Raw genomic sequence first — 25156 nt, 5'->3', positions numbered from 1 at the left:
AGAGTGGGCTCGCTCAGCTTCTGTGAAGCCCTGGGTTCGATCCTCAGTACTGTCGGGAAAAAAACCAACAAACAAAAGAAAATAAATCTGTAAGTTGTAGTGTTGTTATCTTCTTGCTTTTTTCTTAATCAAGGGCTACACTAATTAGACTATTTAAAATACATCGTGTCATTTTAATTGTAATTTGGTTATTTGAAACCTGAAGGGAAAATATAGTTTAAAGGAGTCTGGGTACATTATCAGTTATAAAGGCCATATAGAGAAAAAATTATGAAATACATATAAAATCCCCATTCCATTAAGTTAAGAGCAACAAAATTTGCTCAATTTATCACTAATTTGGATTATTTTGTAGTGTAGTATTGAAAGCTTGAAAAGTATTCTTATTGATTATCAAGCATTTAAGACCATTTGTTCATTTCTCTCTAGATGCCATATGTAAATAGGTATGTGTAATTGAATATGTGGTGCCTATAGTGTAAAAGTATCATAGATCACAGTCGAATAAGCAGAATCATATAAATGCCACAAGTAAACAGGATTTTACATGATGTATCTAATTATTGTTCATGTAAATTAGCAAATTATGACTTCCTTTCTAGCCATTAAATTGATTTTCATTGTCCTTTTAAAAATACTGTGCTTTGATTCTAGCCTTTTGATATGATTAGTTGTAGTAGGCAAAATCATTATTCTTGTGATTCTATTCTATTTACTCTTATTTACTTTATGTCCATATTTAAAGCTTCTCATTATTTCTTAAAAAGAACAAAATGGGGGGCACAGATACCTTCTGTGGCACATATTGTGATTACTAATGATTAATATGTATGTCTTTGGTGAAATGTGCTTTAAATTTTAGAAAGTTTGTGTTTAGTCACATTTTTTCTTTAGTATTATTTTGCTGTATCACATAACAGGAAGCACAGACAAATTATTTTTGTAGACTGTACTACTCACCAACTTTCTGTATGTGAATTTCAAGATAACCTCTTTTTTTTCTCTAATAAAAGTGAATGCAGCTGAGAGACTGCTTACACTTTAATAATAGAGCTGGAAGTTAGGAGTGGTTAGCTAAAACAAATGACTTCCTTTTTTTTAAAAAGTAAGACTGCTCACAAATATTTCAGAAACGAAACACATGAAAAAGAGATAAAAGTGTTATCAAAATTAGTAATGCGCAACAAAGAGAATTAGTGGAGAAAATGACATGACGGGCAAAAGCACAGTTAGGAACACAGGGTGTGTGTGGTCTTTTTTCTCAAAAACAATTTAAGGGACTCAGAATGATTTTGTCTCAATTTTCTTCCATCTGTGTTCTCTGAATAATTGTGTTTATGAGCACATGATCTGAATATTGCAAATGAGAATACATTTATCCAAAAATAATTGTTCATGTGAAATTTGTATTTAACGGAATCTCTTGCATTTAAGTCTGAAATCGTAATAGAGATGATTTGATGCTGCCATGTATTTTTTATTCTAGGAAAGACTTTAAACATTACTTTGTCATTCTAGCAGGTAAAAACCTTAGGACTTGGTTTTTTCCTGTACCCATAGCAGTGAAACCTTGCTGCAAAGTGTTTCCTTCCTTTTGGTTTGCCTTGGGTAGATATGTCAGTTGAATGCCTCCTGCTTGAAAGTCAGCTGGGTATATTGAATATATGTATATGTGTGTTTGTGTGTGTGATGTTGGTTTGTTGTTGTTTTTTTTTTTTTTTTCAGATAGGGTTTCATGTAGCTCAGGATAGCTATGTAGCTATGATGACCTGATTCTCCTGCCTCAGCCTCCTGAGTACTAGAATTTCAGGTGTGAGTGACCGGGTCTGGCTTGAATTAGGTTTTGATGGACCTGTCAGGAAGAAAAAAGGATAACTTCTAGTTACTTTTTTTCCAGCATGAATAAAGATGATATTTGAGAGTGTATTAATATTAGATGTTTGCTCCTTTGGGTCCCAGGCAAAGTCTGTTACATAGGATTTCTATTAGACAGAGGCACTCTATTCACTGTTCTCAACTCTGGTTAGTATGACCATCATTTGTGTGCTCTTTTGTAATAATGAGGGAGTGATAATAGTTCAAAATAATACTTTGTTAAAGAAAGCAGTCAAAATCTAGCTTTAGAATGTTTTCTACGTTGTACTTGAATAAGCTTCCCTTGAATAAGCTTCCCTCCCTCCCTCCGCCTGCCTTCCTGCCTTCCTGCCTTCCTGCCTTCCTTCCTTCCTTCCTTCCTTCCTTCCTTCCTTCCTTCCTTCCTTCCTTCCTTTCTTTCTTTCTTTCTTTCTTTCTTTCTTTCTTTCTTGTGAGTGGAATAGAAAAAGAAATGACAACTAGCCCTGATTGTTTTGCCTGTTTTATTCATAATCTCATCTATACTTGGATCTGAACTTTGGGTTGCTTCCCTGAATAACTTCATTGTTGTTTTTACTTCCTTGTGTTTTAGAGAACTTGGTCTTTAGAGTATTTAGACTAAGTTAGAAGGCTTTTTCAGAAGTCTGTCTGGGCTTTAATCTTGAAGAACTGTGTTTCTCTTCAGATCTCTGTGAGGTTAGGGTATAACTTACAGTTTGGAAAAGCTACATAGGTGGTTTCTGACGTATAGCCCCAGGACTAACTTTATTCCAGAGACTACTTTGAATTTAAGTATTTGCCTTGTGTTCTTCAGGTAGCTTTATTGATTTTAGATTATAGGTTATAGGCTATAGCCATGTCTGTTGTTGTGATTTTATGCTTAACTACTTTTTTCTTGTTATATAAATAAAGTAATTGATTTATTCAAAACCTTAGTTGTAATTACATCTCTTCAATTTAATGTCTCCTATGACTTTTTTTCTTTCAACAAAAAGATTTCATGGAACAATTTTATTCTTTATCATTCTTTTCATCTCATCTGTCGTCATAGACCCAGAAGACATCCATTTGGTAGTCAGATTTGTTAGTTTCTTGGTTTATGACTTCTACACTGATATGTTATTAAAAATTGTTAGTATGCATATATATGTGTATGAGAGGGCATAGTGCTGCATTCCTTTAATCCTAGCACTTGGGAGGCAGAGGCAGGCAGAGCTCTGAATTCAAGGCCAGTCTGGTCTATTAAACAAGTTCCTGACCAGTGAGACTGTCTCAAAAGATAAACAAACAAAAAGGAATAGAATAATAATAATAATCTTTTTCTCAAAATTGCATACTATTTTCAAGTTTAGTTTTATCATCTCTAAAATAAGATAATAATACCAGTTCTCTTTATGAAGATTAAAGTTAAGAGGATCAGTGAGAAATACTTATGTGTATGTTTTAATTAGTGTATGTGCACTTAATTCTAACTTCTTATTCTAGCAATAACATTTTAGTGGATATGCCTATTTTATATATGATTCGAACAATTGATCTATTTTTAAAATTTCAGTGTAATTTCTTTTTAATTTTAAAATCTCATACTAGAATTAGAAAATAGAAATTAGTACATGATTAAATAGCAAATTAGTAAATAGTAAAAGAAAATGTAAATAGTAAAAATTAGTAAATAGTAAAAAGAAAAGTAAATAGGCTCAATGTTTTCAAAGAGCATTCCTTTTTGTCCAAGTGCACATGAAATCTTAAGTATATTGCAAGAATTTTAGCTGTAATTCAAAGGTTATTCTAGTCAGTATTAGCATTTACAGTGCAATTCAAAATATAGGGTTCAATCCTTGCTTTACACTGCCCTGGTTAAAAAAATTAAATTGTTTAGAAGCAATTTTGAAAACATTTCTGTGCTTTTAAAAGCTGTAGTGACTTTTAGTAATCTTGGTTAAGAGTATTTCTTTTCTCTAAGGTTCCCTGATTTATAATTTTCCCTTCTTCCTCTCCATTGAGGACTGCATTTTTGCATTTTTCATCTTCAAGAGGAATGGCATTGCAAATCAATATTGAGGAAGGACATGATTGGCTCACTGTGCTGATATACAATACAAACAATTTCATAGCAAGGAAGGTTTTAAAAGTCATAGATATGAACAGATATGAGAAGGCATGGAGGTGTAGTTCTAGTTCATACAAAGCAGTATTTTTTTCAGTTACAGAGGAATCTAATGAGGAAATGATTAATCATTTATACAGTACTTTAATTTTTGAATGACTGACACAAAAGAGCTTTGGGGTTTTAATCTCTCAACAGATGTTAATTTAAGGCATTAATAAGTAATACAATTTCTGCCATTCAGTAACTTGAAGAAGTAAAACATGTAGCATTACTTCAATAACAAAGCTGGGTGCGGTGGCAGAAATCTGTAGCCCTGGTACTTGGAACACAGAGTCTAGAAGATCAGAAGTTCAAGGAAAGCATCAAGCTAAGCATTGAGTTTGAGATCAGTCTAGGTTACATGAGATCCTGTCTCAAAAAAAGGAGGATGTAGCTCAATAGAGTAGCTGCCCAGTATTTGAAAGCCCTGGATATGATCCCCAGCATTGTGCAAAGCCCTATGATAGCGGAACCTGTAGTTTCAACACTTGTTCAAGGCCAGCCTAGGCTACAGAACAACTTAGAGGCCTGCCCTAAAATGAGATCCTGTCTCAAAAAATAAAGAACATGATAGTTAATCTTCCTTAAACTAATGTTCTTTGGAATAATTCTGTAAACAAAAATTCTATGATGGTTTACAGCATTGTTTCTCATCCTGTGGGGCCACGTATCAGATACCCTGCATATCAGATATTTACATTATGATTCATAATTATAGCAAAAATTACAGTTATGAAGTAGCAACAAAAATAGTGTTATGGTTGGGGATCCCTACAACATGAGGAACTGTGTTAAAGGGTCACAGCGTTAGGAAGTTTGAGAACCACCGATTTACAGGAAGGGAAAGTTATTTCCAACTGGGGGAATGTATATAAATCAGACTATAAATTCTGAAACTTGGTTTTTAGTGAGACTTGTTATCAATGAAGAGTTTCTTTTTTATTTGTTTTTTTAAGACAGGGTTTCTCTGTGTAGGCCTGGCTCTCATGGAATTCAACTCTGTAGACCTGGCTGGCCTCAGACTTGGAGATCCACCTATCTCCATGCTGGATTAAAGGAGTGCACCACCACCACCCAGCTCAATGAAGAGTTTGTGCAAGAGGAAAAATAAATATAAATGCATGATATTATATGACAATATTTAGGTAATTCTTACTACTTCAAGATATTTTAAAATAACATTTTCAACAACTAACTTTACATTTCTTTGTAATTCATAATTTCATAGATATACTCACTGTTTTAAAGAAATGCATAACTTGCTTTGAATGCCCCTACTATGTTTTTTATACTTCTTCAAAAAAGTTAACAACTACTGTTAATGATGTCATTCTATATCAATTTGCCACCAAAACACCTTTTAAAAAGTAGTGTGCTGGGATTTGTTTGACCTTTTAGTTCAACCACATAAATTCCTTAAGATGCCACTGAAAAAAATCATGTTGAATTTAACAGAATTGAAAAGAAATGCACATCCTCTTAAATAGTCTTACAGGAATACAAGATATAGCTGGGCAGTAGTGGCACATGCCTTTAATTCTAGCACTTGGGAGGCAGAGGCTGATAGATCTCTGAATTTGAGGTCAGCCTAGTCTACAGAGTGAGTTCCAGGATAGCCAGGGCTGTTAACACAGAGAAACCCTATCTGGAAAAAAAAAGTATAAATATTTAATATTGAGGTGTAAAGTTTACATATGCAATGATTTATAAATTGTGAGATACTCATTTGCTTATCTTTTTAGTAATTATTATGAACTTGATTGAATTAAAATCAAGTTCCCACCCGCTGACCCCGTTGGGTTTTTTTTGTTTGTTTGCGTTCTTTTGTTTTCAGTAGTACTGGGATTGAACCCAGGTCCTTAGGCCTGCTTTCTGTAGTTGACTAAGCAAATGAGTGATTAAATTTAGAACAAGAGGTCTGAATTAAATGAATAAAATTAGAGGTAGCAATAATTTATGAGTAACTCAAAGTAGAAACCACATAGCCACAAGTGATTGTGTGTGTGTGTGTGTGTGTGTAAGAGAGAGTGTGTGAACACTCACGCATGTTCCCATGCATAGGTGTGTATATATGTTCAAGTATGCATGTGTGTACCTTGGGTTATAGGTGGATTTTTCTTTAACGCCCACCTGTTCTGAGTAACTGACATGGAGACTTAATATAAATTATAAATGCTTGGCCGGTGTCCCAGGCTTATTACTGATTAGCTCTTACAATTTATACTAACCCATATGTCTTATCTAGGTTCTACCAAGTGGCTCATGGCTTGTTGCTACATCTGTGTCTGGCTGGTTATTACTGAGATTCCACCCTTCTTCCCAGTGTGGTCCCAATCTGGCTCTCCCACCCAGTCTCTTCCTGCTCAGCTATAGGCCAGTCAGGTCTTTATTAACCAATGAGAGTAACACATATTACAGTGTACAAAGACTGTTCCACAGCACTGGGTGTTAATTAACCTTGGTTCCCAGGAGTTGTCACCTTGTTCTTTGAGACAGGGTATTCACTGGATTCATTTTCCTTAGTTCATTTATTTGTTTTTAACTATAGTATAAAATATTAAAAAGAAAATTCAATAAATAAATAAAAACTTTTAAGTAACTCATCATAGTAGTTTTTCCACAATTGCTCTGTTTTATTGTTGTTACTCTCTTATATATATGTATTTATAGGAGAAAATCATGTGTATGTGTGTATGTAAGTAGTTTTTAAATTGATTATTTTCTCTTTCTTCAGTCTATCTACTACCATCAGAATTCTTTCTCTAGACTACTAATCTGATCTTGTGATTTCCCCAAATAAAAGCATTGATTGCTTTCCACATATAAAATGAAATCCATATTACTGAATGTGTTTGGACTTTCAGTTCTCTTTCTAAGAGTGGAATCGTACTCCACTTCCATTAGTGATTAATGCACCTTGTATAGACAGTTACTTCCCCTTTTCTAGAATGTCTTTTCACTCTTGTTTTGTTGCATTTTCCCCTCTTAAACTGTTAGATTCCTCTTTTGTTCTTATTATAATTTTCTTCAGAATTTTGTTAGTACTCTCCCCCTTTTTGTATGCTAATAATTGTGATGTTTGCCTCACTGTTGAATATAAAGTCCTTTAGAGTGGCAGTGATGGTGTGATAGTGCTGTCACTGTCTTCAAGACAGCATCTGAAGTAATCGTAGTGCCATTTATTGACTACCTCTTGTCTGTGTGACACTTGTTAAGAATTTAACACATATTTTACAGAGTATATTAATAATAAGATATAATTAACCAGGGTCTTGCCAGAATCTTTCTGAGTCTTGTTTTGTTTTGAGACTAGCACTTAGGAGACAGAAGCAGCCTCCTGCAAGTTCATGGTCAGTTGGATCTACATAGTAAATTCTAGAAGGAAAAGAAAATGGAAGTAGCTGGGTGGTATAGCCTTGTCCCATACTGTATTTCAAAGATTCATTGTTTCAACATTTCTCAAGATTGTTTGCATTCTAACAGGACAAGCCTTAGTGAAATGGATTTATGATTTGGGGAATTTATACTCTTAAAATAAAAATATGTAGTTACCTATCCTAACTTGTAAACACAGTTGTCTTTTTTGAACTTTTATTTCCATGCCTTGGCTAATTTTTAGAATGAAGATGCATATGTTTTTAAAGCTTTATTGATATACAATTAATTAATTGCAAGGTAATAATTATATATAAATTTTTTGAGTTTTAGTTTTTAAGACAAGATTTATTTATGACCAAGACTGATTAATTATTGTTATGCATAACTCTTATTCTCTATTTAAACCTGAACTTCATATTAGGACCCCAAAGATGGACTTTGGGGGTAGTCACTGGATCTTTTTAATCTACCCTTACTGGCCTGAAACTTTCTATCTATATAGAGCAGACTGGTCTTGAATTCACAGTCATCAGCCTATCTTTGCTTTTGAGACAGCTAATATTAAAGTCCTGACCCACACACTTGGAAATAAGTAAATAAATAAATAGATGTGTTTGTGTATGTTTATACATACATATATATGTGTATAAGCACATATATATATATACATATATATACCTTAACAGTAAAAATAAACATGTCCACCATCCTTCAAACTTTCTCATCTCCTGGCTTTAACCAAATAATGATCACCTTTACTTAATTATAGATTGGCTTGTGTATCCTACAGTTTCATATAAGTGGATCTTATAGTATGTATTTGTTTTAGATTAGCTTCTTCCACTCAACACAGTCACCTGATAGTTGTATGTATTAGTATTTTATCCTGAGGGTGCACATTTTTAATTACATTTGTTTTGGAAAGTAAATTATTTTATTTCATCTATATTATCTGTTACATTTTTTATGAGATGCGGATGGAACTGAGTTGAAAATTTAGTTGAGCCTGGAGTAACTTCTGGAACTTATTTTTGTACATTGTTTACAGATCCTTTGGTATTGCAGACTTGTGCATTTTAAGTTCTAATGAGTGTCTTATCACATACTTAGCGTCTAATTTAAAATAAAGCAGTGAAGTACATTTTACCCAGTTTCTTCACCTTTATTGGGAAGTGTTGGGAGAAAACCCTTCTAATTGGTCTTATGTGGTTATCTCAGAACTTAATACTGTTGTTAGCTATATGTATTAAGCAATAAAGCACTAATCAATTGTGTGCTAATACTACATAGGAGTTCAATTTGTGTGAGGGAAAAGGTATCATCCTCATCTAGTCTTTGATGGCTATATTTGAACTTTGGTGTATTTTTTTAAAATCCAAGTCATTAAAATACATTATATTGCTATTCTAATCTCATTGCGCTGTTCCTTTTAAATTTTCAGGTGGATATAATCCCTACGTAGAAATAATTGAACAGCCAAGACAGAGGGGGATGCGTTTTAGATACAAATGTGAAGGGCGATCAGCAGGCAGCATCCCTGGGGAGCACAGCACAGACAACAATCGGACATACCCGTCTATCCAGGTAAGGGTCTCACTTTTAGTGGCTCATATTTCACGATAGCAGTTCCATTAAGGGCTCAGTTTCTTTTTGTTTTCTGTTTTGTTTCGAGACAGGATTTTTCTGTGTGGTTCTGGCTGGCCTTGAATTCAAGAGATCCACTTTCTTCTGCCTCCCAAGTGCTGGGATTAAAGGGGTGAATCACCACCGCTTAGTGGAAGACTCAGTTTCTTAACAGTTACCTCCACAGTCTTTTGCCCCTCCCCTGTTTTTTTTTCTTGAACTTGCTTTGCATAACTAGATGTGTAGGGGGATCTCCTAAAAAATGTGGAATCTTTCCTACTATAGTTCATGTATTAATGTAACTGCAGTGATTCATGGTGTTTACTGTACACTGACAGCCTTGGATCTGATCTCTTTTGTAAACAAAGCTTTTAGTGAGGAAAAAACATTCTCTATGTAGTGGTGAGAAGGAATTATTGTATATGTTAAACATGGATTTGGAAACTCTAATTTTTTTTTGCAATCATTTAGTCTTGGGGCTATTAATAAGAAAAACTTTCCCCCTCCCTTTTCCTTACCTTTATTGGATATCTCCAGTACTCATCACTTTTTTCTCTGTGTGTGTGTGTGTGTGTGTGTCTAAGGTGTGTGTGTGTGTGTGTGTGTGTGTGTCTAAGGTGTGTGTGTGAATGCAGGCACTCTTGTACCTCAGTGCGCATGTGGATGTCAGGACAGCCTTGGGTGGGTTGGTGCTTTCTTTCCACCTTTTTGAGGCAGGGTGCCGTGTTGTTTTCTCATTTCATATGTCAGGCTACCTGGTCCACTAACTTCTCCTGTTTCTGCTTCCCATCTCCTGATAGCAGAGTTGGTATCACACGTGCTCAAGCTACTGGTCTTTCTATATTGTTTTTTGACAGACAGTCATAGGGACTGAACCTAATAATCTTAGGAATGCTAGGCAAGTATTCTACCACTGAGATACATCCCTAACCTGTGAAAGTAGTTTTTGATTGAAAATGAATTTGGCAAATGTACCAAAGTATGTTTATGCTATATGTATAAATTATATTTACTTGCCTTTTAATTTTTATAATTTATTTGTTCATGTTTGGTGTTTTGAAACAAAAATTACACTAGCCTATGCTATCTCAAAACTTGTAGCAATATTCCCTCTTGCCTCTGCTTCCTTTGTACTTGGATTATACACATGTGCAATCATGCCTGGCTGATTTTTATCATTTAGAGGCTGATTAAAAAGCTTAATGGTGAGTTGGTATGGTAGCACATGTTTGTTATTTACACATTTGGGAGGTAGAGACAGGCAGATCTTGAGCTTGAGAACTGCCTACACTACATAAGAAGTTCCAGGCCAATCTGGACTTTGAAAGCAAGACTTTGTCTCAACAAATAAATGAAAACAAAGTAAAAACTAGTCAGGGGGCCAGACAATGGTGGCTCATGCCTTTAATCCCAGCCCTTGGGAAGCAGAGGCAGGCGAATCTCAGTGAATCTGAGGCCAAGACGGGTCTACAAAGTGACAGCCAGTACTGTTACACAGAGAAACCCTGTCTCAAAAAACAACAACAAAAACTAGTCTGGGGCAATATTACCCACTGAAATTCCATCTAGTTGGGAGGCTGGGGTAGGAGAATTACTTGGGTCCAGAAACCAGTGTGGATAAATCATCTCAAAATACAGTTCGAAAAGTGGTTCTTAATCTTTCGTCATTAGACCTGAAATCACTGCTTTGTAACTAGCTTTTTAATACTTTGTTTTATTGAACCTAAGGAGAATTCAAAGTTAAAACATAAGTCAATTACTAAGTTACATACTGATTTCCAAATTTCTCTTTTTGTTTTAACTTATGTATAAATGCTGAAATTACACGTTAATGGGATGTCATGTAATGTTTGATACATGTATACATCATGTAATTCTTAAATCAGGTTAAACATGCTTAGCTGCTCAAACATTTATCATTACTGTGGAAACATTCAAATTCCTCCTAGGTATTTGAGACATACAGTGTATTTGTACACAGTCACCATATTGTATAACAGTGTGCCTAGAGCTTTTTGTCCTGTCTACTGTACAAACTGAAGTTTTTAAAAAGATTTTTTATTTTTATACATGTATGTGTATATATCTGTGAAAATGCATATTTGGGGGTGGAGAACCACATAGGCCTGAAGAGGGTATTGGATCCCCGGAAGCTGAAGTTGGAGGCAGTTGTGAACTGCCTGACATGGATGCTGGGATCTGAACTCTGGTCCTGTGGAAGACCATGGAGTGCTCTTCGTTGTTGACCTGTCACTCCAGTCCCATAACTCATGCTTTTAAGTCACATTTTTGACAACAGTATAGAGTAGGGTTTTCTAAGCTCTTTTAAGTATTCAAATGGAAGAGATGCATTGAAAAGTTAATTTAAAAATTCTATTCTTCCAATCTTGTGAGACATTTTAGCTCCTCATTAAAAAAGTTCCTAAATTTTATTTATAAATTCAGACAAAACATTCCAGACCAATGTGTCTTGCTCCTCATTCCCCTGCTCTCCTTCATTCTAGTTAACCTGGAAGTAATGCAGACATTTCCAAGCCCTGTTTTGCTGTTGGCAGTGATGTACAACCAGAAGCGCAGCCAGTCCTGCAAACTTGTCTTTTGATGAGATATTTCAAATATCTTTTGATGAGGTACCTTGGAGGAGATGGTGATCTTGCTGTTGCTCCTATTGAAGGTCACAACTCTCTGCCAAGATTCCCAGCTTTTCCTCTCACCTTTAATGTCCCTGAGGAACTGCTGGAACATAGTAGCACCCACGATTCTGTTTTCTATAGAGGGTGTGCTGTCAAGGGTGAATTTCAAAACCTGCTTTTTTCCACAAGTTTTTTTCCCCCATTGGCTATGTGTCCTCAAAGGACTGTTTTTCTGTTTTTGTTGTTGTTTGTTTTTAATTTTTGAACGTTTTAGAACTCCCACCGTGTGTGTGTGTGTGTGTGTGTGTGTGTGTGTGTGTGTGTGTGTGTGTAAGTAGAGGTCAGAGGGCAACTGGCCGGGTACTATGTGATATCCAGAGATTGCACTTCTTGGTGACAGTACCATCAAAGTAACCCTTAATTCTTTAATCATATAAATTTATGCATCAAAAACGTATGTATGATTGTATATTTTCTGCTCCAACAGGTCCTAAACTCTTTCCAGATTGAATTCTTTCTCTATCAGCCTATTTTTGTAGTTTTTGCCTCTCTTTCATCTAGAAAGGCAGTGTTTTTTTGTTATGTTTTTTTTTCTTTAGAAACAGAGTTTCTCTGTAGCTTTGGAGGTTGTTCTGGAACTCACTCTGTAGACCAGTCTGGCTTCGAACTCAGAGATCCAACTGCTTCTGCCTCCCGAGTGCTGGGATTAAAGGTGTGAGCCACCAACGCCCGGTTTACTATTCGTTTTTTAAAAGAGGAAAGTAGCAGTGGGTGGCTATGATCAGTATACATTGTATAAATAAACATATGAAACTTTCAAAGAATAAAATATAAAACATCCAGGCACAATGGAACATGTCTTTAATCTCAGAATTTGTGAGACAGAGGCAGGTGGGTCATATTTGTTTGCTATTATTTCCAGTGTGTCTTAAATAAGTTTTTTTCAAGGTATACTTATGGTATGACAGAGTAACTAAGAGCAAAGCACTAAAAAACTAACCTCTAAGCATTTCCTTGTGCTCTGTGGCTAAAATAAAATGTATCAATTTTCCAAACTGTGTTGGCACACACATTTAATCCCAGCACTCAGAAGGCAAAGGCAGGTGGATCTCTTGAGCTTGAGGCCAGCCTGGTCTACAAAGTGATTTCCAGGACGGCCAGGGCTACACAGAGAAACCTTGTTTGAAAAAAAAATAAACAAATAAAAAGGTATCAACTTAACTTTATTTATTTAGGATATCATATAGCTTAAGTGGACCTCAAACTTAGCATACAGCTGAGGAAGACCTTGCACTTCTAAAAATTGCTCTCTATTCTTGAGTATGGTTATTGTGGCACTGGGAATCACACCCAGGGCCTCATACATGCTAGGTAAGCATTCTTTCCACTGAGCTACATCCTCAACCTGTTTTGTGCTTGTTTTTGAGACAGGTTTCTCTGTGTAGCCCTTGCTGTCCTGGAACTCACTCTGTAGACCAGACTGGCCTTGAATTCCCAAAGATCTGCCTGCTTTTCCCTCTGCCCCTGCCTCTGCCTCTGCCTCCTGCATTCTGGGATTAAAGGTGTGTGTCACAATGCCCAGTGTGCTTATTTGTTTTAAAAGGAAAATTAATAGCCAGATGATAAAGCTAGATGAAATTAGGGGGAAAAAAAAGAAACATTTCAGGAGTTAAGAGATGTTTTTTTTTCTGCTAGTATTCTCTGGAAACTTTAATCTCAAGTAAACTGTTGAATATCTGAACTTTAGTCAGTGGTGGATAAGTTCTTTATATTTGTTTGCTTTTAAAACAGGGTATTATTGTATGTAGCCCTAGCTGGCACTGAACTTGTGCCAATTCTGCCTCAGCTTTTTAAATGCTGGCTCTACAGGTATATGCCACAGTACCTATCAAGTAGATCTGTTCTTAACAAGATATATTTATGGATTGTACAATTAATTTCCCCTTTCAGGTTATGAACTATTATGGAAAAGGAAAAGTGAGAATTACATTAGTAACAAAAAACGACCCATATAAACCTCATCCTCATGATTTAGTTGGAAAAGACTGCAGAGATGGCTACTATGAAGCAGAATTTGGACCAGAGCGTAGACCTCTGTTGTAAGTATACAGTCACAGAAATCTTTGGCAACAGGACAAGGGTATAATTTTAGTTCTTAGCAAAACCAGTTTCAGATTTAATTTACTATATATACATTAAAAATTTTAACTTTATTTTTCATCTGTTGGGGACATGCATGTGCTATGGGGTGCATGTGGAGGTCTGAGTTGGTCCTTTCCTCCACCATGTGGACTCTCAGAATTGAACTTGAGTCAGTAGGTGTGATTGTAAGGATTCAGGCATATGCTGGCCTGCCCCTTTCACCTGGCAGAATGCACTCAGGCCGCACACTGGTCAGCCCAGGGATCGTGGTTGCACAGTCTGCACACAGGTGCAAAGGACCCTTTAAAAGAAAGGCCCCACCCACTTGTGCTCGCTTTCTTGCTCCTTTCTTTCCCGCTCTCTTTCTGTTCTCCTGGGGCAGAGAGACAGGACTTTTCCTGTCTCCTCTTCTCTTCTGTCCCCCCCTCCCTCCCTCCTTTCCTCCCTCCCTCTCTCTCTCTCTGTCTCTCTCTCTCTGTCTCTCTGTCTCTCTGTCTCTCTGTCTCTCTCTCTCTCTCTCTCTCTCTCTCTCTCTGTCTCTTTACCTCTTTTCTCTTTCCTTCCCCCCTCCCTCCCCCTTTCTAATAAAACTGTTCATTAAGCTCTGTCTGCCTGGCATGTTTGTCCCTCCACCTCAGATACCCTGGCCTGCCGTGGAATCGCCACGGTCTCCCAAGCAAGGTCCTCTGGAGCTTTATCATAACAGTGATGGCAGATGCCTTTATCAGCAACCTCATATTTACATTTTTTAGTTTTTTACCATTGGCATTAGAGCTGGGTTTTTTGTTTTGTTTTGATTTTGATTTTTCAAGACAGGATTTCTTTGTATTGTTTTGGAGGCTGTCTTGGAACTTGCTCTATAGACCTCAGGCTGGGATTAAAGGCGTGCGCCACCAACACCCGGCGACAAGCTTGTTTTAATTCATAGTTTTCTGGCTGTTCTTCCATATGGCCCCTGTGTTTTCATCTTTGTCACACTAGTGCCTCTAACTTCTTTCTTTCTCACCCTGCACCTCTCTCTCTCTCTCTGGTATTTCAAAACAGGGTTTCTCTGTGTAGCCCTAGCTGCCCCTTGGACTCAGAAATCCACCTGCTTCTGCCTCTTGAGTTCTGAGACTAGTGGCGTGTATCTCTAACCTTCAGTTGGAAGAGTATTCTGTAGTTTGCTCCGCTCACAGTGCTCTTTCATAGGGCCGTTTCATGACCTGTTTCTTTCATCTTCCTAATCCAGCTCATATTATCACTTTCCACTGGAAGCCTGCCTGCCCACCTTGAATTGATCCCATTATATGCTCCTTCCCATAAAGTATGTTTACCTTCATAAAAGTTGTTATGATTCAGTTGAGTGTTTTTGCCTGTGATTATCTGGTGGTTCACCAGACTTGAGCTAGTGAGTTTTCTGTAAATGGCTAATAGCATCATATACTTTACAAGCCTTTTGGACTCTGTGTCCTACTCAACCCTGCTGTTGTGCAGGAAAGTGGCCACAAATGATTCATGAATGTATGGACATGTTTGTGTTTTAATACAAACTTTATTTGCAAGAAGAGCAGTATGCTGAATTTGGCCCATGAATTAGAGTTTGCCAATTGCCCATTCCAGACACTGAGGTTCCATGAAGGGAGAAATTGTGCATCTCCATTCCTCTCTAGAATTTTAATGCACAGTTGGAATTCCAAAGTGTGTTGAATGACTATGAAGGAATAAATGGGAGAATGAACCAAATACCCTAATGATTCTTGGCTTCCTTAAGTCAGAATTTTTTCCTGATTCCCTTCTTTTCTGTTTCTTCTAGTATTGGGTGTCATGAGTGCCGGACAAGTACTATACTACTGAGTTAATAATGACCTAGCTCTTGGAATTTTTAAGCTCCTGTTACTTTTAATAATCTATGTATAGCAGATGAGACTATTTAGATGAAACAGAGCTAAGTAGTGTACATTAGGTTGAAGAAGTCTTTAAAACCTTTTATTAGAGAAAAACTAAAAAACACACTAAGAATCTTTCAAAGAGACAATTATTTTGTTAAAGGATTTCAGGAAAGGATTTAGAATTCATAACTTATTTATTTTTGTTATTGGAGGTGGAGGAAGGAAATGGCAAAGTTATTTTAGGTGCTAATAAAGTCACAGGTGTGAGTGTCAAGCATGAAAGCATGAACATAAAAGCAGCATGAATGTGGAGTAAGGTGGTCCAGGCAGTCTCTGGCTGCAAGTGCTAAATGAAATGTGAAGAAATGGTGATGTTCTTATCATTGAGTTTTGCTTCCTTATTCACACCCACCCATCTTGAGTGATGTCATGGTTTTTCCATGTGGGAACAAGTATGACTGGTGGTGGTAGGGGAGTTCCCCTACCATCATCTGTATTACACATATGCAAATGAATAATATTTGTAGCTATTGAGAAGTTTTCCATAAATGACCTTTTGAAACTGTTGCTAAATATTGTTAGTATTAAACCTCTCTAATAAAAAGCACTTTACTTCTTTTATTGTAATCTTATAAAAGTGTATTTTATAATCTATGAAAAAACTTGAGGCCAGCCTAGAGTACACAGCAAGACACTATATAGCAGCTTGCAGTGATTTGATGTATTTGATGATACACTTTTCAGTGATGACCTAGGGAGGCAGCATAAACGAGCAGAGGAATCAAGTATAAGTGGAGAAACTACATAAATGGGGCCACAATAGACTCTGTGCCCCAGTGCTGTCAAACCTCTAAAATGTTCACAAAGCCAGGAATACCAATGTTCATCTCCAATTACCCAACTTTTAAGTTCCCTAATGCATACAATCTTTCAAAAATATAGTTAGCACTACTATAGGAGCAAGATATACTGTCTTTGCACCTCTTGATACACAAATTTTAGTGAATTGATCATGAATTTGTTTGGAAGGTGAAATTTTGATTTTTGGTGTTTTTTAAATGTTGATCTACTGGTATATTTGTGATATATAATTATAAAATAGTATATTTGAAAGTGGCATAGTACTATATATGCTTTTTTGGTTTGGTCTTTTGAGACAGTGTTTCCCATATTCTAGGCTATTCTCAAACTTGCTAGGTAACTGAGGATGGTCCACTTGCCTCCATCTCCCTAGTGCTGGGATTAAAGGCATGTGCCACCATGTGCTCTATTTTTCTATTGACAATTCTTTTAGACAGTCCTAGTATTTGTTATTCTTGTATCTTTATTATCACAATTAGAGTAGGATTCGAGATCTAGTAGCTGGATTTGACAGGAAGGTGACTTCCCAGTGTTGAATATGTTTGATTTCTGTCATATTTTTTGTTTAATTATGATTTGATTTTGAAAGTTTCATTTTTTGCTTTTAGTTTTCAAAATTTGGGTATTCGGTGCGTAAAGAAAAAAGAAGTGAAAGAAGCTATTATTTTAAGAATAAGTGCAGGAATCAATCCTTTCAGTGGTAAGTATTTTGTTATAATTTCTCCTATAATTTGGATATCAATAGACTGTGATTTCTATTTATAATTCTACTTGTTGACTTATATGTGGACCTGAGGAATCAAGTGTATTTAAGTAGACGGTGTCTTCGTTGTCTTTGAGGAAGCCTCCCCTTCTCCTTTCTTATTGATTATTTTGGCATAAAGTCTTCCTTTGTAGCTCTGACTGGTCTGTACTACATATTGCAGACCATCCCTGAACTCTGCAGTCCTCCCTCCTCCTCATCCTCCTAAGTGCTTGGATTGTAGGTGTGAGCCACCATGCCTGGCTAAAACAAATAAATGAAAGACTAAACCCTCGTCCAGGTGTTTTGGTTATTTTTGAATATGCTTTTTCCTTAGGCTACTGGTGGAACAAACAGTATTCGCTTTTCTTTCTGAGTGTTGAATGTGCACCATGTTATAACATACTTTCCTCCCTCACCCCCACAGTTGTTTTTGTTTTTTTTTTTAATAGAAATCTCACACAGCCCAGCTGACTTGAATTGCAGTTTTACTGAGGCTGGCCTTGCCCCTGCCTCTGCCTCCCAAATTCTGCCATTACAGGCATGCAACACCACACCTGGCCACTCACAACACGTTTTTAACTTCTTTAGTTTTATGTGTGAGTGTTTGGCTGCTTGTGCATGTGTGCCACATGTGCAACTGGTGCCTTGAAGGCCAGCAGAGGGCCGTGGGTCCCATGGAACGTGAGTTACAGATGCGTATGAGTCACCACATGGGTGCTGGGAATCAGACCCAGGTCCTGTACAAGAGCAACAAGTGCTCTTAAGCACTGAGGCCCCTCTCTAGCCTTTCAAAACATTTTTGTAGTATGCTTTTGTATTGGCAGAATATGCCTTGCTGTTGACTGTATTTCATTGGTAATAGCACTTACCAACCATTTTATTTTTAATTTATTGTTTTGGGGAACCGGCTGACTTCAGATGCCATACCTCCTCTCTCAAGTGGCCCTCCTGCTGGAATTAGAGGCATATACCACCATGCCTAGTTTAAGCATTTGGTTTTGTTGTTGTTGTTTTTAAGACAGAGTCTAATGTGTTCTGGACTGGTCTCAAACTCACTGTATAGCCAAGAATGACTTGAATTTTCTGATCCTCCTGCCTCCACCTCCCAGTACTGGGATCACCATCACACTTGATTATGCATTGCTGGAGATCGAACTCAAGGATTCTTTGTGTGCTAAACGAGCACTCTGCCAAGTGAGCTGCTTCCCTGGCCCCTTTAGCATTTCTTTTTTATGATACTATTGGGTATGGCATCTGGTACCTTCTAGCATTCTATATTGCTAAATAGATAAGTGATTGCTGAAGTGGATGCAGTTATCCTTAAAGTCTTTCTTCTAAAGTCCTGTGTAGTTACTTAAATAGTTTTGTTGGTCTAGGCATGGTAGAACACACATGTAATTCAAGCTACTTGAGATTGCACCCTCAAACTCACTATGTAGCCAAGGATAACCTTGTATTCTATCTGTGCCTTTAGTCACTCATTAATTGAGGAAATTTAATAAATTATATTATATGTAAACTTCTATCGTCAATGTTTAGTGAAAATACAAAGATGAAACAAACACACCCATTCTGAGCTCACAGAACTTTGCCTAATAGGATGGAAGTGGTACATGTTAATGGTGATCATGTAAGATAAAGACCTAAGTACAGATCATGCGCTATGCTGGCATGCAGAGAAGTACCTTCTCAGCATGGGTTATCAGTCTCATTGCTGCACCAGCCCTTTGTCATGGTCTGGGGTTGAACTCAGGACCTTGTGCTTGCAAGGTGGGCTCTTTACCAACAGCCATACTTTGACCTTTCTAGCTGTACAGGCATGCTTTTATAGACTCAGATGTTAGGCTTAAGAATGCTGATACTGCAATAAATTTCAATGTCAAGTAACTCCTGATACCGATTGACTGCCATTGTGTAAAATTATGTTTTTTTCCTGGTTGTTCTCTGTAAGACTGGGCAATTTGGTTGTTTTTCACAGGTAGCATTTTAATTTTAATACCAGTCTACTTCCCAAGTAAAATTTTCATGTAACAACGAATTTCATGCATTTTAAAATATGGCATATATTAGTAACAATTTATTGCTATAGGCCTAAAGTATCATTTCAAAGGCTGCAATATTTTATTTTAGAAATGAATTTTTTCAAAATCAATGAAATAAAGTCTTTTTTTACTGTAGTCTATGACAAGTTTTTATATTTTTCAGAACTATAAAAATGCCCACTGTATAGTTTGTTTTTAAGCATACTTGACTTACACTTAACTCTTAAGTAAGCTTACACCATCTGATGTCTGCCTCACATTTCACCTCTAAAGTGTTGGTACACAGTTAGTGTGGCCTCTGCCTCAAATGTCTTTTCTACCATTTAGCTGTGAAACTTTGGACAAATAATTTCCTCTCTTTAAAATCAATGTCCTACCTATAAAGACAGGGATGACAGTGAATCTTGCTAGATTTAGAAGGTAATTGCAGACTGGGCCAAGTACTATATTAAGTGAAGAATGCCTGTTTCCTGTTGTCTGTAACTTGTATCCAGAATTAAGACTTTTCATTTGTGGCTGTTTGCGAATCTGCCCTTAAGTTCCAGGTTCCTGGTACAGTTCTCTCTGAATATGTATCCTACCCTGTTAGGTAGTGACTGTGTGACGTGGAAGCTATTCTTGAGAGTGTGCACCATCCTAGTTTTGTGCAGATTTAGGTGTTGCTTGAGGTTCTTGGGCATTGTGGTCAGAGAGAAAGACTGCAGGATTTTGTATTATGTAATTGCCCTGTGTTCTAAAATCATGTTGTACTGTATAGTCCCTGAACAGCAGCTGCTGGACATTGAAGACTGCGACCTAAATGTGGTGAGGCTGTGTTTTCAAGTTTTCCTTCCTGATGAACATGGCAACTTGACAACTGCTCTTCCTCCCGTGGTTTCTAACCCAATTTATGACAACCGTAAGTGCTTTAATTTTCTTATGTCTGTAGTCTTAGCTTGATTTATTTACTTAATTGTTAAAAAAAGCTTTAAGCATTTTCTTAATTAGAAAAGGAGTATGTTAAATGAGTATGGTGGCTCACGTATGAGTATGTAGCAGTCAGAAGGCTGAGGCAGGAGGATAAAGCATTATGGGTCACACAGTGAGACCTTGTCTCAAGAAACAAGAAGCCAGGTGTGGTAGCATACACCTTTAATCCCAGCACTCGGGAGGCAGAGGCGGGCAGATCTCTGTGAGTTCAAGGCCAGCCTGGTCTACAGAGAGAGTTCCAGGATAGCTCCAAAACAATACAGAGAAACCGTGTCTCAAAAAAAAAAAAAAAAGAATAGTGAGTTCAAGACCATCTTGGGTTACGTGAGACACTGTCTAAAAAGACCAATAAAATAAAATAAAAAAAAATCCCAAAACTTTTCTCTCAGCAATGTACTTGAACCTTTTTCAGTCACATTTTTCCTTTTCTTTATTTTTTCTTTTTAAACAGTGCTGGCAATTGAATGCAGGACATTGGACATGTTGGGCAAGTGCTTTAACACTAGGCTATACCCCAGGCCCCACTTAAGTTTCCAATAGCTGCATATTCTCTTTTTACTTTTTGTTTTGTTTTTCAAGACGGAGTTTCTCTATGTAACAGCTCAGGCTGTCCTAGAACCCACTTTGTAGACCTGGCTGGACTCAAACTCACAGAGATTGCTTGCCTCTGCTTCATAAGTGCTGGAATTAAAGGCATGTGCCACCTTTCCTGGCACGTATTTTATATGACTATATATTAATTTTAAGAAATCATTACCCAGTTAAAGGGTATTGGGTTCATTTCTTTCTTGTTTTCTTTTTGTAAACAAATTATACTGAAATAAATATATTTATGTGGGCATTTTAAAGACATCTATCTATCGATCTATCTATCTGTAATGTATTCATGTGTAAGTGGAGGTCAGAAGACAACTTCCCTGGGATCAAACTCAAGATGTCAGGCTTGGCAGCAGACAAGCCTGTTATGTTACCCACTTAACATATCTCACTGGTTCCTGAATGTTCATATTTTATGCAAATATTTCTGGCATTTATTTTCAGAAGCACAAATTTTGACAGACACTGTATCAGAGGATATAGAAGTTTATTTGAAAAGATTGTAAAACTGTCCTCCAAAATATTTTGGCACACGCACTGACCAGGTGTGTGCTATACCTGTTTTGCATGTAGAATGCTGGTCCACAGGAGTATAGGGGTAGATCATTCTTATCAGAGAGCCTTGGGTGCCTTGGAGGAGTATTATAATAATACTGGGCACAAACATGAAAATGACATTGCCCTGGGGTTATAAGTAATAATATAAAAAGACTAGTTACAGTGTTCCCTTACAAGATTTGGGAGGCAGAGACAGGAGAATTGCTCATATTCAAAGGCCAGCTAGCATGGTGTACATAGCTTCAAAAACACAAAGAAACTGTCTCAAAAGAGGTGGAAATTGAGGACTAGCAAGTACCTAAGATTGCCCTCTGACCTTCACACATGTGCATGCTTACCTGTGCTTCACACACACCTGTACACAGACATACCTCAACACACATACAACACACACAAAAAATATTGTTTCTTTTAGCTGTACATTAAAATTTTTATCTATTTTCTAAATTATTTTCCTCAAATTTTTCTCCTTACAACATAATAAAATATAATACTTGTACTGGCTAGTTTTATGTCAACCTGACACAAGCTAAAATTTCTTTTGACACAGAGATACTCTCAATGAGAAATTGTCTCTGTAAGATCTGGCTGTAGACAGGCCTATAGGGCATTTTCCTAGTGATTCATGGGGGAGAGTCCAGCTCATTGTGGGGTTACCCAACCCTGGATTGGCAGTTCTGGGTTCTGTAAGAAAGCAGGCTGAGCAAGCCATGAGCAACAGGCCTGTAGTTAGCACTCCTCCATGGTCTCTGCATCAGCTCCTGCCTCTAGGTTCCTGCCCGCCCTGTGTGAGTTCCTGTCCTCACTGCTTTTGATGATGAACTCTTATATGGAACTGTGAGTGAAAATAAACCCTTTCCTCCCCAACTAGCTTTTGGTCATGGTGTTTCATCACAGCAATAGTAACAATAATTAGATAATACTGAGACACGTTTTTAAAAAAAACCTTTATATTTAGGTGCCCCAAATACTGCAGAATTAAGGATTTGTCGTGTGAACAAGAACTGTGGAAGTGTCAGGGGAGGAGATGAAATATTTCTACTTTGTGACAAAGTTCAGAAAGGTATTTACCAGTCTTGTTTCATTGAATCAGTAATATATTTTTATTAATATGTGTATTTTACCTTGTTTCCCCATTGTTATTATTCTTTGGCATCTTATTCACTAGATGATATAGAGGTTCGTTTTGTGTTGAATGACTGGGAAGCTAAAGGTATTTTTTCGCAAGCTGATGTACACCGCCAAGTAGCCATTGTTTTCAAGACTCCTCCATATTGCAAAGCAATATTGGAGCCTGTGACAGTGAAAATGCAGCTTCGGAGACCTTCTGACCAAGAAGTCAGCGAATCTATGGATTTCAGATACCTGCCAGATGAAAAAGGTGTGACACATTGGTAGTAATGTATATATAAGTGTATGTCTGTGTGTGTGTGTTTACATTGGAAACAAAGTCTTACGTATCCCATGCTGTCTCTGAATTCCCTGTGTAGCTAAGAATGAATGGTCCTCTTGCCTCCACCTCCTGACTATTGGGAGGACAAACATGTGCCCCTGTGCCCCCGCCTTATCATTTTAAATGGGGTGCTCAGGATTTGACTCGGGTTTTATACATACTAGCAAGTGCTGAGCCAACTGAGCTACATTCTCAGCTCAAAAGTAGATCATTTTCTTAAGCTGATCATCCTAGTAACTGCAAAATAAACATGAGTGCAGTTTTATATATTAATATTTTCTTTTCCCAGACATTTTCAGTTGTGTCATCGTCTTTGTTTTTGTTTTTTGTTTTTCTTGTTCTTTGTATTTCTTAGGAGGTTTGAATAATTTGAGAGTTCTTGAACTGTTGAATCATATTTTCTCCTAATACATGTAGTTTTGGATTTACTTTTTGTACTTATTATGTGTCCTTTTATCGGTGGAAAGTTTGTTAATCAGAAAGCGTATCTGTTTTGGTCTATATATTATCAGAACTTATTTTATTAGTTCATGTTGACTTATAGGTACTTTTAGGGTGAAAAACGACTATTTTAAGCTGCTTTTTTTTATTAGAAGAAAAGTGTCCTTACAGTTGGGATAGGCTTTACTGTACCATAATTCGCAGGTCTGTGTTACTCACAAATATTTGAAGCATTTCCATATGCAGGGGATGCATCGGCTCATGGTGGAGAGGGCAGAACCCATGATGATTCACTGCTTTCCTGCTTTCTTTTTTAATCAGATGCATATGGCAACAAATCAAAAAGACAAAAAACAACTCTACTTTTTCAGAAACTACTGCAAGATTGTGGTAAGAATGTTTTGGATTGATTTATTTTACTTGTTTTATTATGTTTAAAATTTTTAATTATAAACTATTTTTTCAAATTACATGTAATAATAGAAAAACTTTATCATGGCAGCTAACTTTCCTGAGAAACCCAGAACTGTCCCCCTGGGGCCAACTGGAGAAGGAAGATTCATCAAAAAAGGTATTTGATCCCTATTAAATACTGTTATTCCACTTTTTTAGGAATAAGGGCTTTTTAAATATTTTTGTTTCCTACAGATTTTCTCATGCTTTCAATATTGAATTGAGCTAGTCTTGTGCCTCTGAATATTAGGTTGGGAACTGATTATATTTATTGTTCAAGAAATTACATTTTGTTCATACACTGGTCTCTGAGTTAGCGCTTCTATTGCTGTGAAGAGACACCATGTTAACAGCAGCTCTAATAAAGGAAAACATTTAGTTGGGGATGGCTTACAGTTTCAGAAGTCTAGTCCATTATCTCCATTTTGTGTGCAGCAGACACAGTGCTGGAGAAAGAGCTGAGAGTTCTACATCTTGATCCACAGGCAGCAGCAGGAGACTGTGTGTCACACTGGGCATAGCTTGAGCTTATAAGACTCCTACAGTAACGCACTTCCTCCAACAAGGTCACACTCACTCCAACAAAGCCATACCTCTTAATAGTACCTCTCACTATGGGCCAAGTTTTCAAAACTTATGAGTCTATGGAACCATACCTATTCAAACCCCACAACTGATAATTTTACTAATTGCACTGTGTCATGGAAGAAATGATGTGGAGATAGTGGGCAAGTGTTTATAACAAGTTTCACTTGAACACAGCTGTACTCCTTTGGCTACATAGTGTCTCTTGTTACCTTTTTAATGGTGCTTCAGTAGGACCTCAGGCAGGCTGACCACTTACTGTCATACACAGTCCACGCCAGACCTAGACTCCCTTTCTTTCTTCTACTGAAACAACAGAGTTGAATAGTTCCAACAGAGGCTGCTCACCCCACCAATCTTAAAACTATCTGATCTTTGATAGAAGATATTTTATGAGCCCCTGACAAATTTTCCATCTTCTTTCCTTAAATTGGTACTTTATCCTGGTTTATATAGTACTTGTGTAATATGTCAATAAATATAGGGTTTTTTTTTTTTTTTTTTTTTGGTTTTTCGAGACAGGGTTTCTCTGTGGCTTTGGAGGCTGTCCTGGAACTAGCTCTTGTAGACCAGGCTGGCCTCGAACTCACAGAGATCCACCTGCCTCTGCCTCCCAAGTGCTGGGATTAAAGGCGTGCGCCACCAACGCCCAGCTAATAAATATAGTTTTATGATAGAAAATTTTATAGTACTTTAGGGTCATATCCTCATTAGTCCTAATAACTGTATTTTTCAGCTTTTCCTAATCAATGTCTTCTCCATCTCTCCATTTTCTCCTAAAAGTAGAGACTATAACATGATG

The 25156-nt window shown here is 37.0% G+C and overlaps 1 protein-coding gene across 2 annotated transcripts in view; it reads left to right on the top strand.

Moving 5' to 3' along the window:
- Positions 1-25156, top strand: part of Rel (REL proto-oncogene, NF-kB subunit) — a 36775-nt gene that overhangs the window by 5711 nt on the left and 5908 nt on the right. For both annotated transcript variants that reach the window (XM_040733217.1, XM_013113572.3), the window contains exons 2-9: positions 8823-8965; positions 13588-13736; positions 17120-17211; positions 20056-20196; positions 22381-22485; positions 22591-22803; positions 23638-23706; positions 23819-23887. In XM_040733217.1, the coding sequence (XP_040589151.1) occupies positions 8823-8965; positions 13588-13736; positions 17120-17211; positions 20056-20196; positions 22381-22485; positions 22591-22803; positions 23638-23706; positions 23819-23887 (981 nt within the window). The remainder of the gene's footprint in view (positions 1-8822; positions 8966-13587; positions 13737-17119; positions 17212-20055; positions 20197-22380; positions 22486-22590; positions 22804-23637; positions 23707-23818; positions 23888-25156) is intronic.

The sequence above is a fragment of the Mesocricetus auratus genome, unplaced genomic scaffold, assembly GCF_017639785.1.
Source record: "Mesocricetus auratus isolate SY011 unplaced genomic scaffold, BCM_Maur_2.0 Super-Scaffold_100029, whole genome shotgun sequence".
Classification (NCBI taxonomy): Eukaryota; Metazoa; Chordata; class Mammalia; order Rodentia; family Cricetidae; genus Mesocricetus; species Mesocricetus auratus.
The sequence above is the reverse complement of the archived record's forward strand: the minus strand, read 5'-3'. Positions and strand labels throughout refer to the sequence as shown.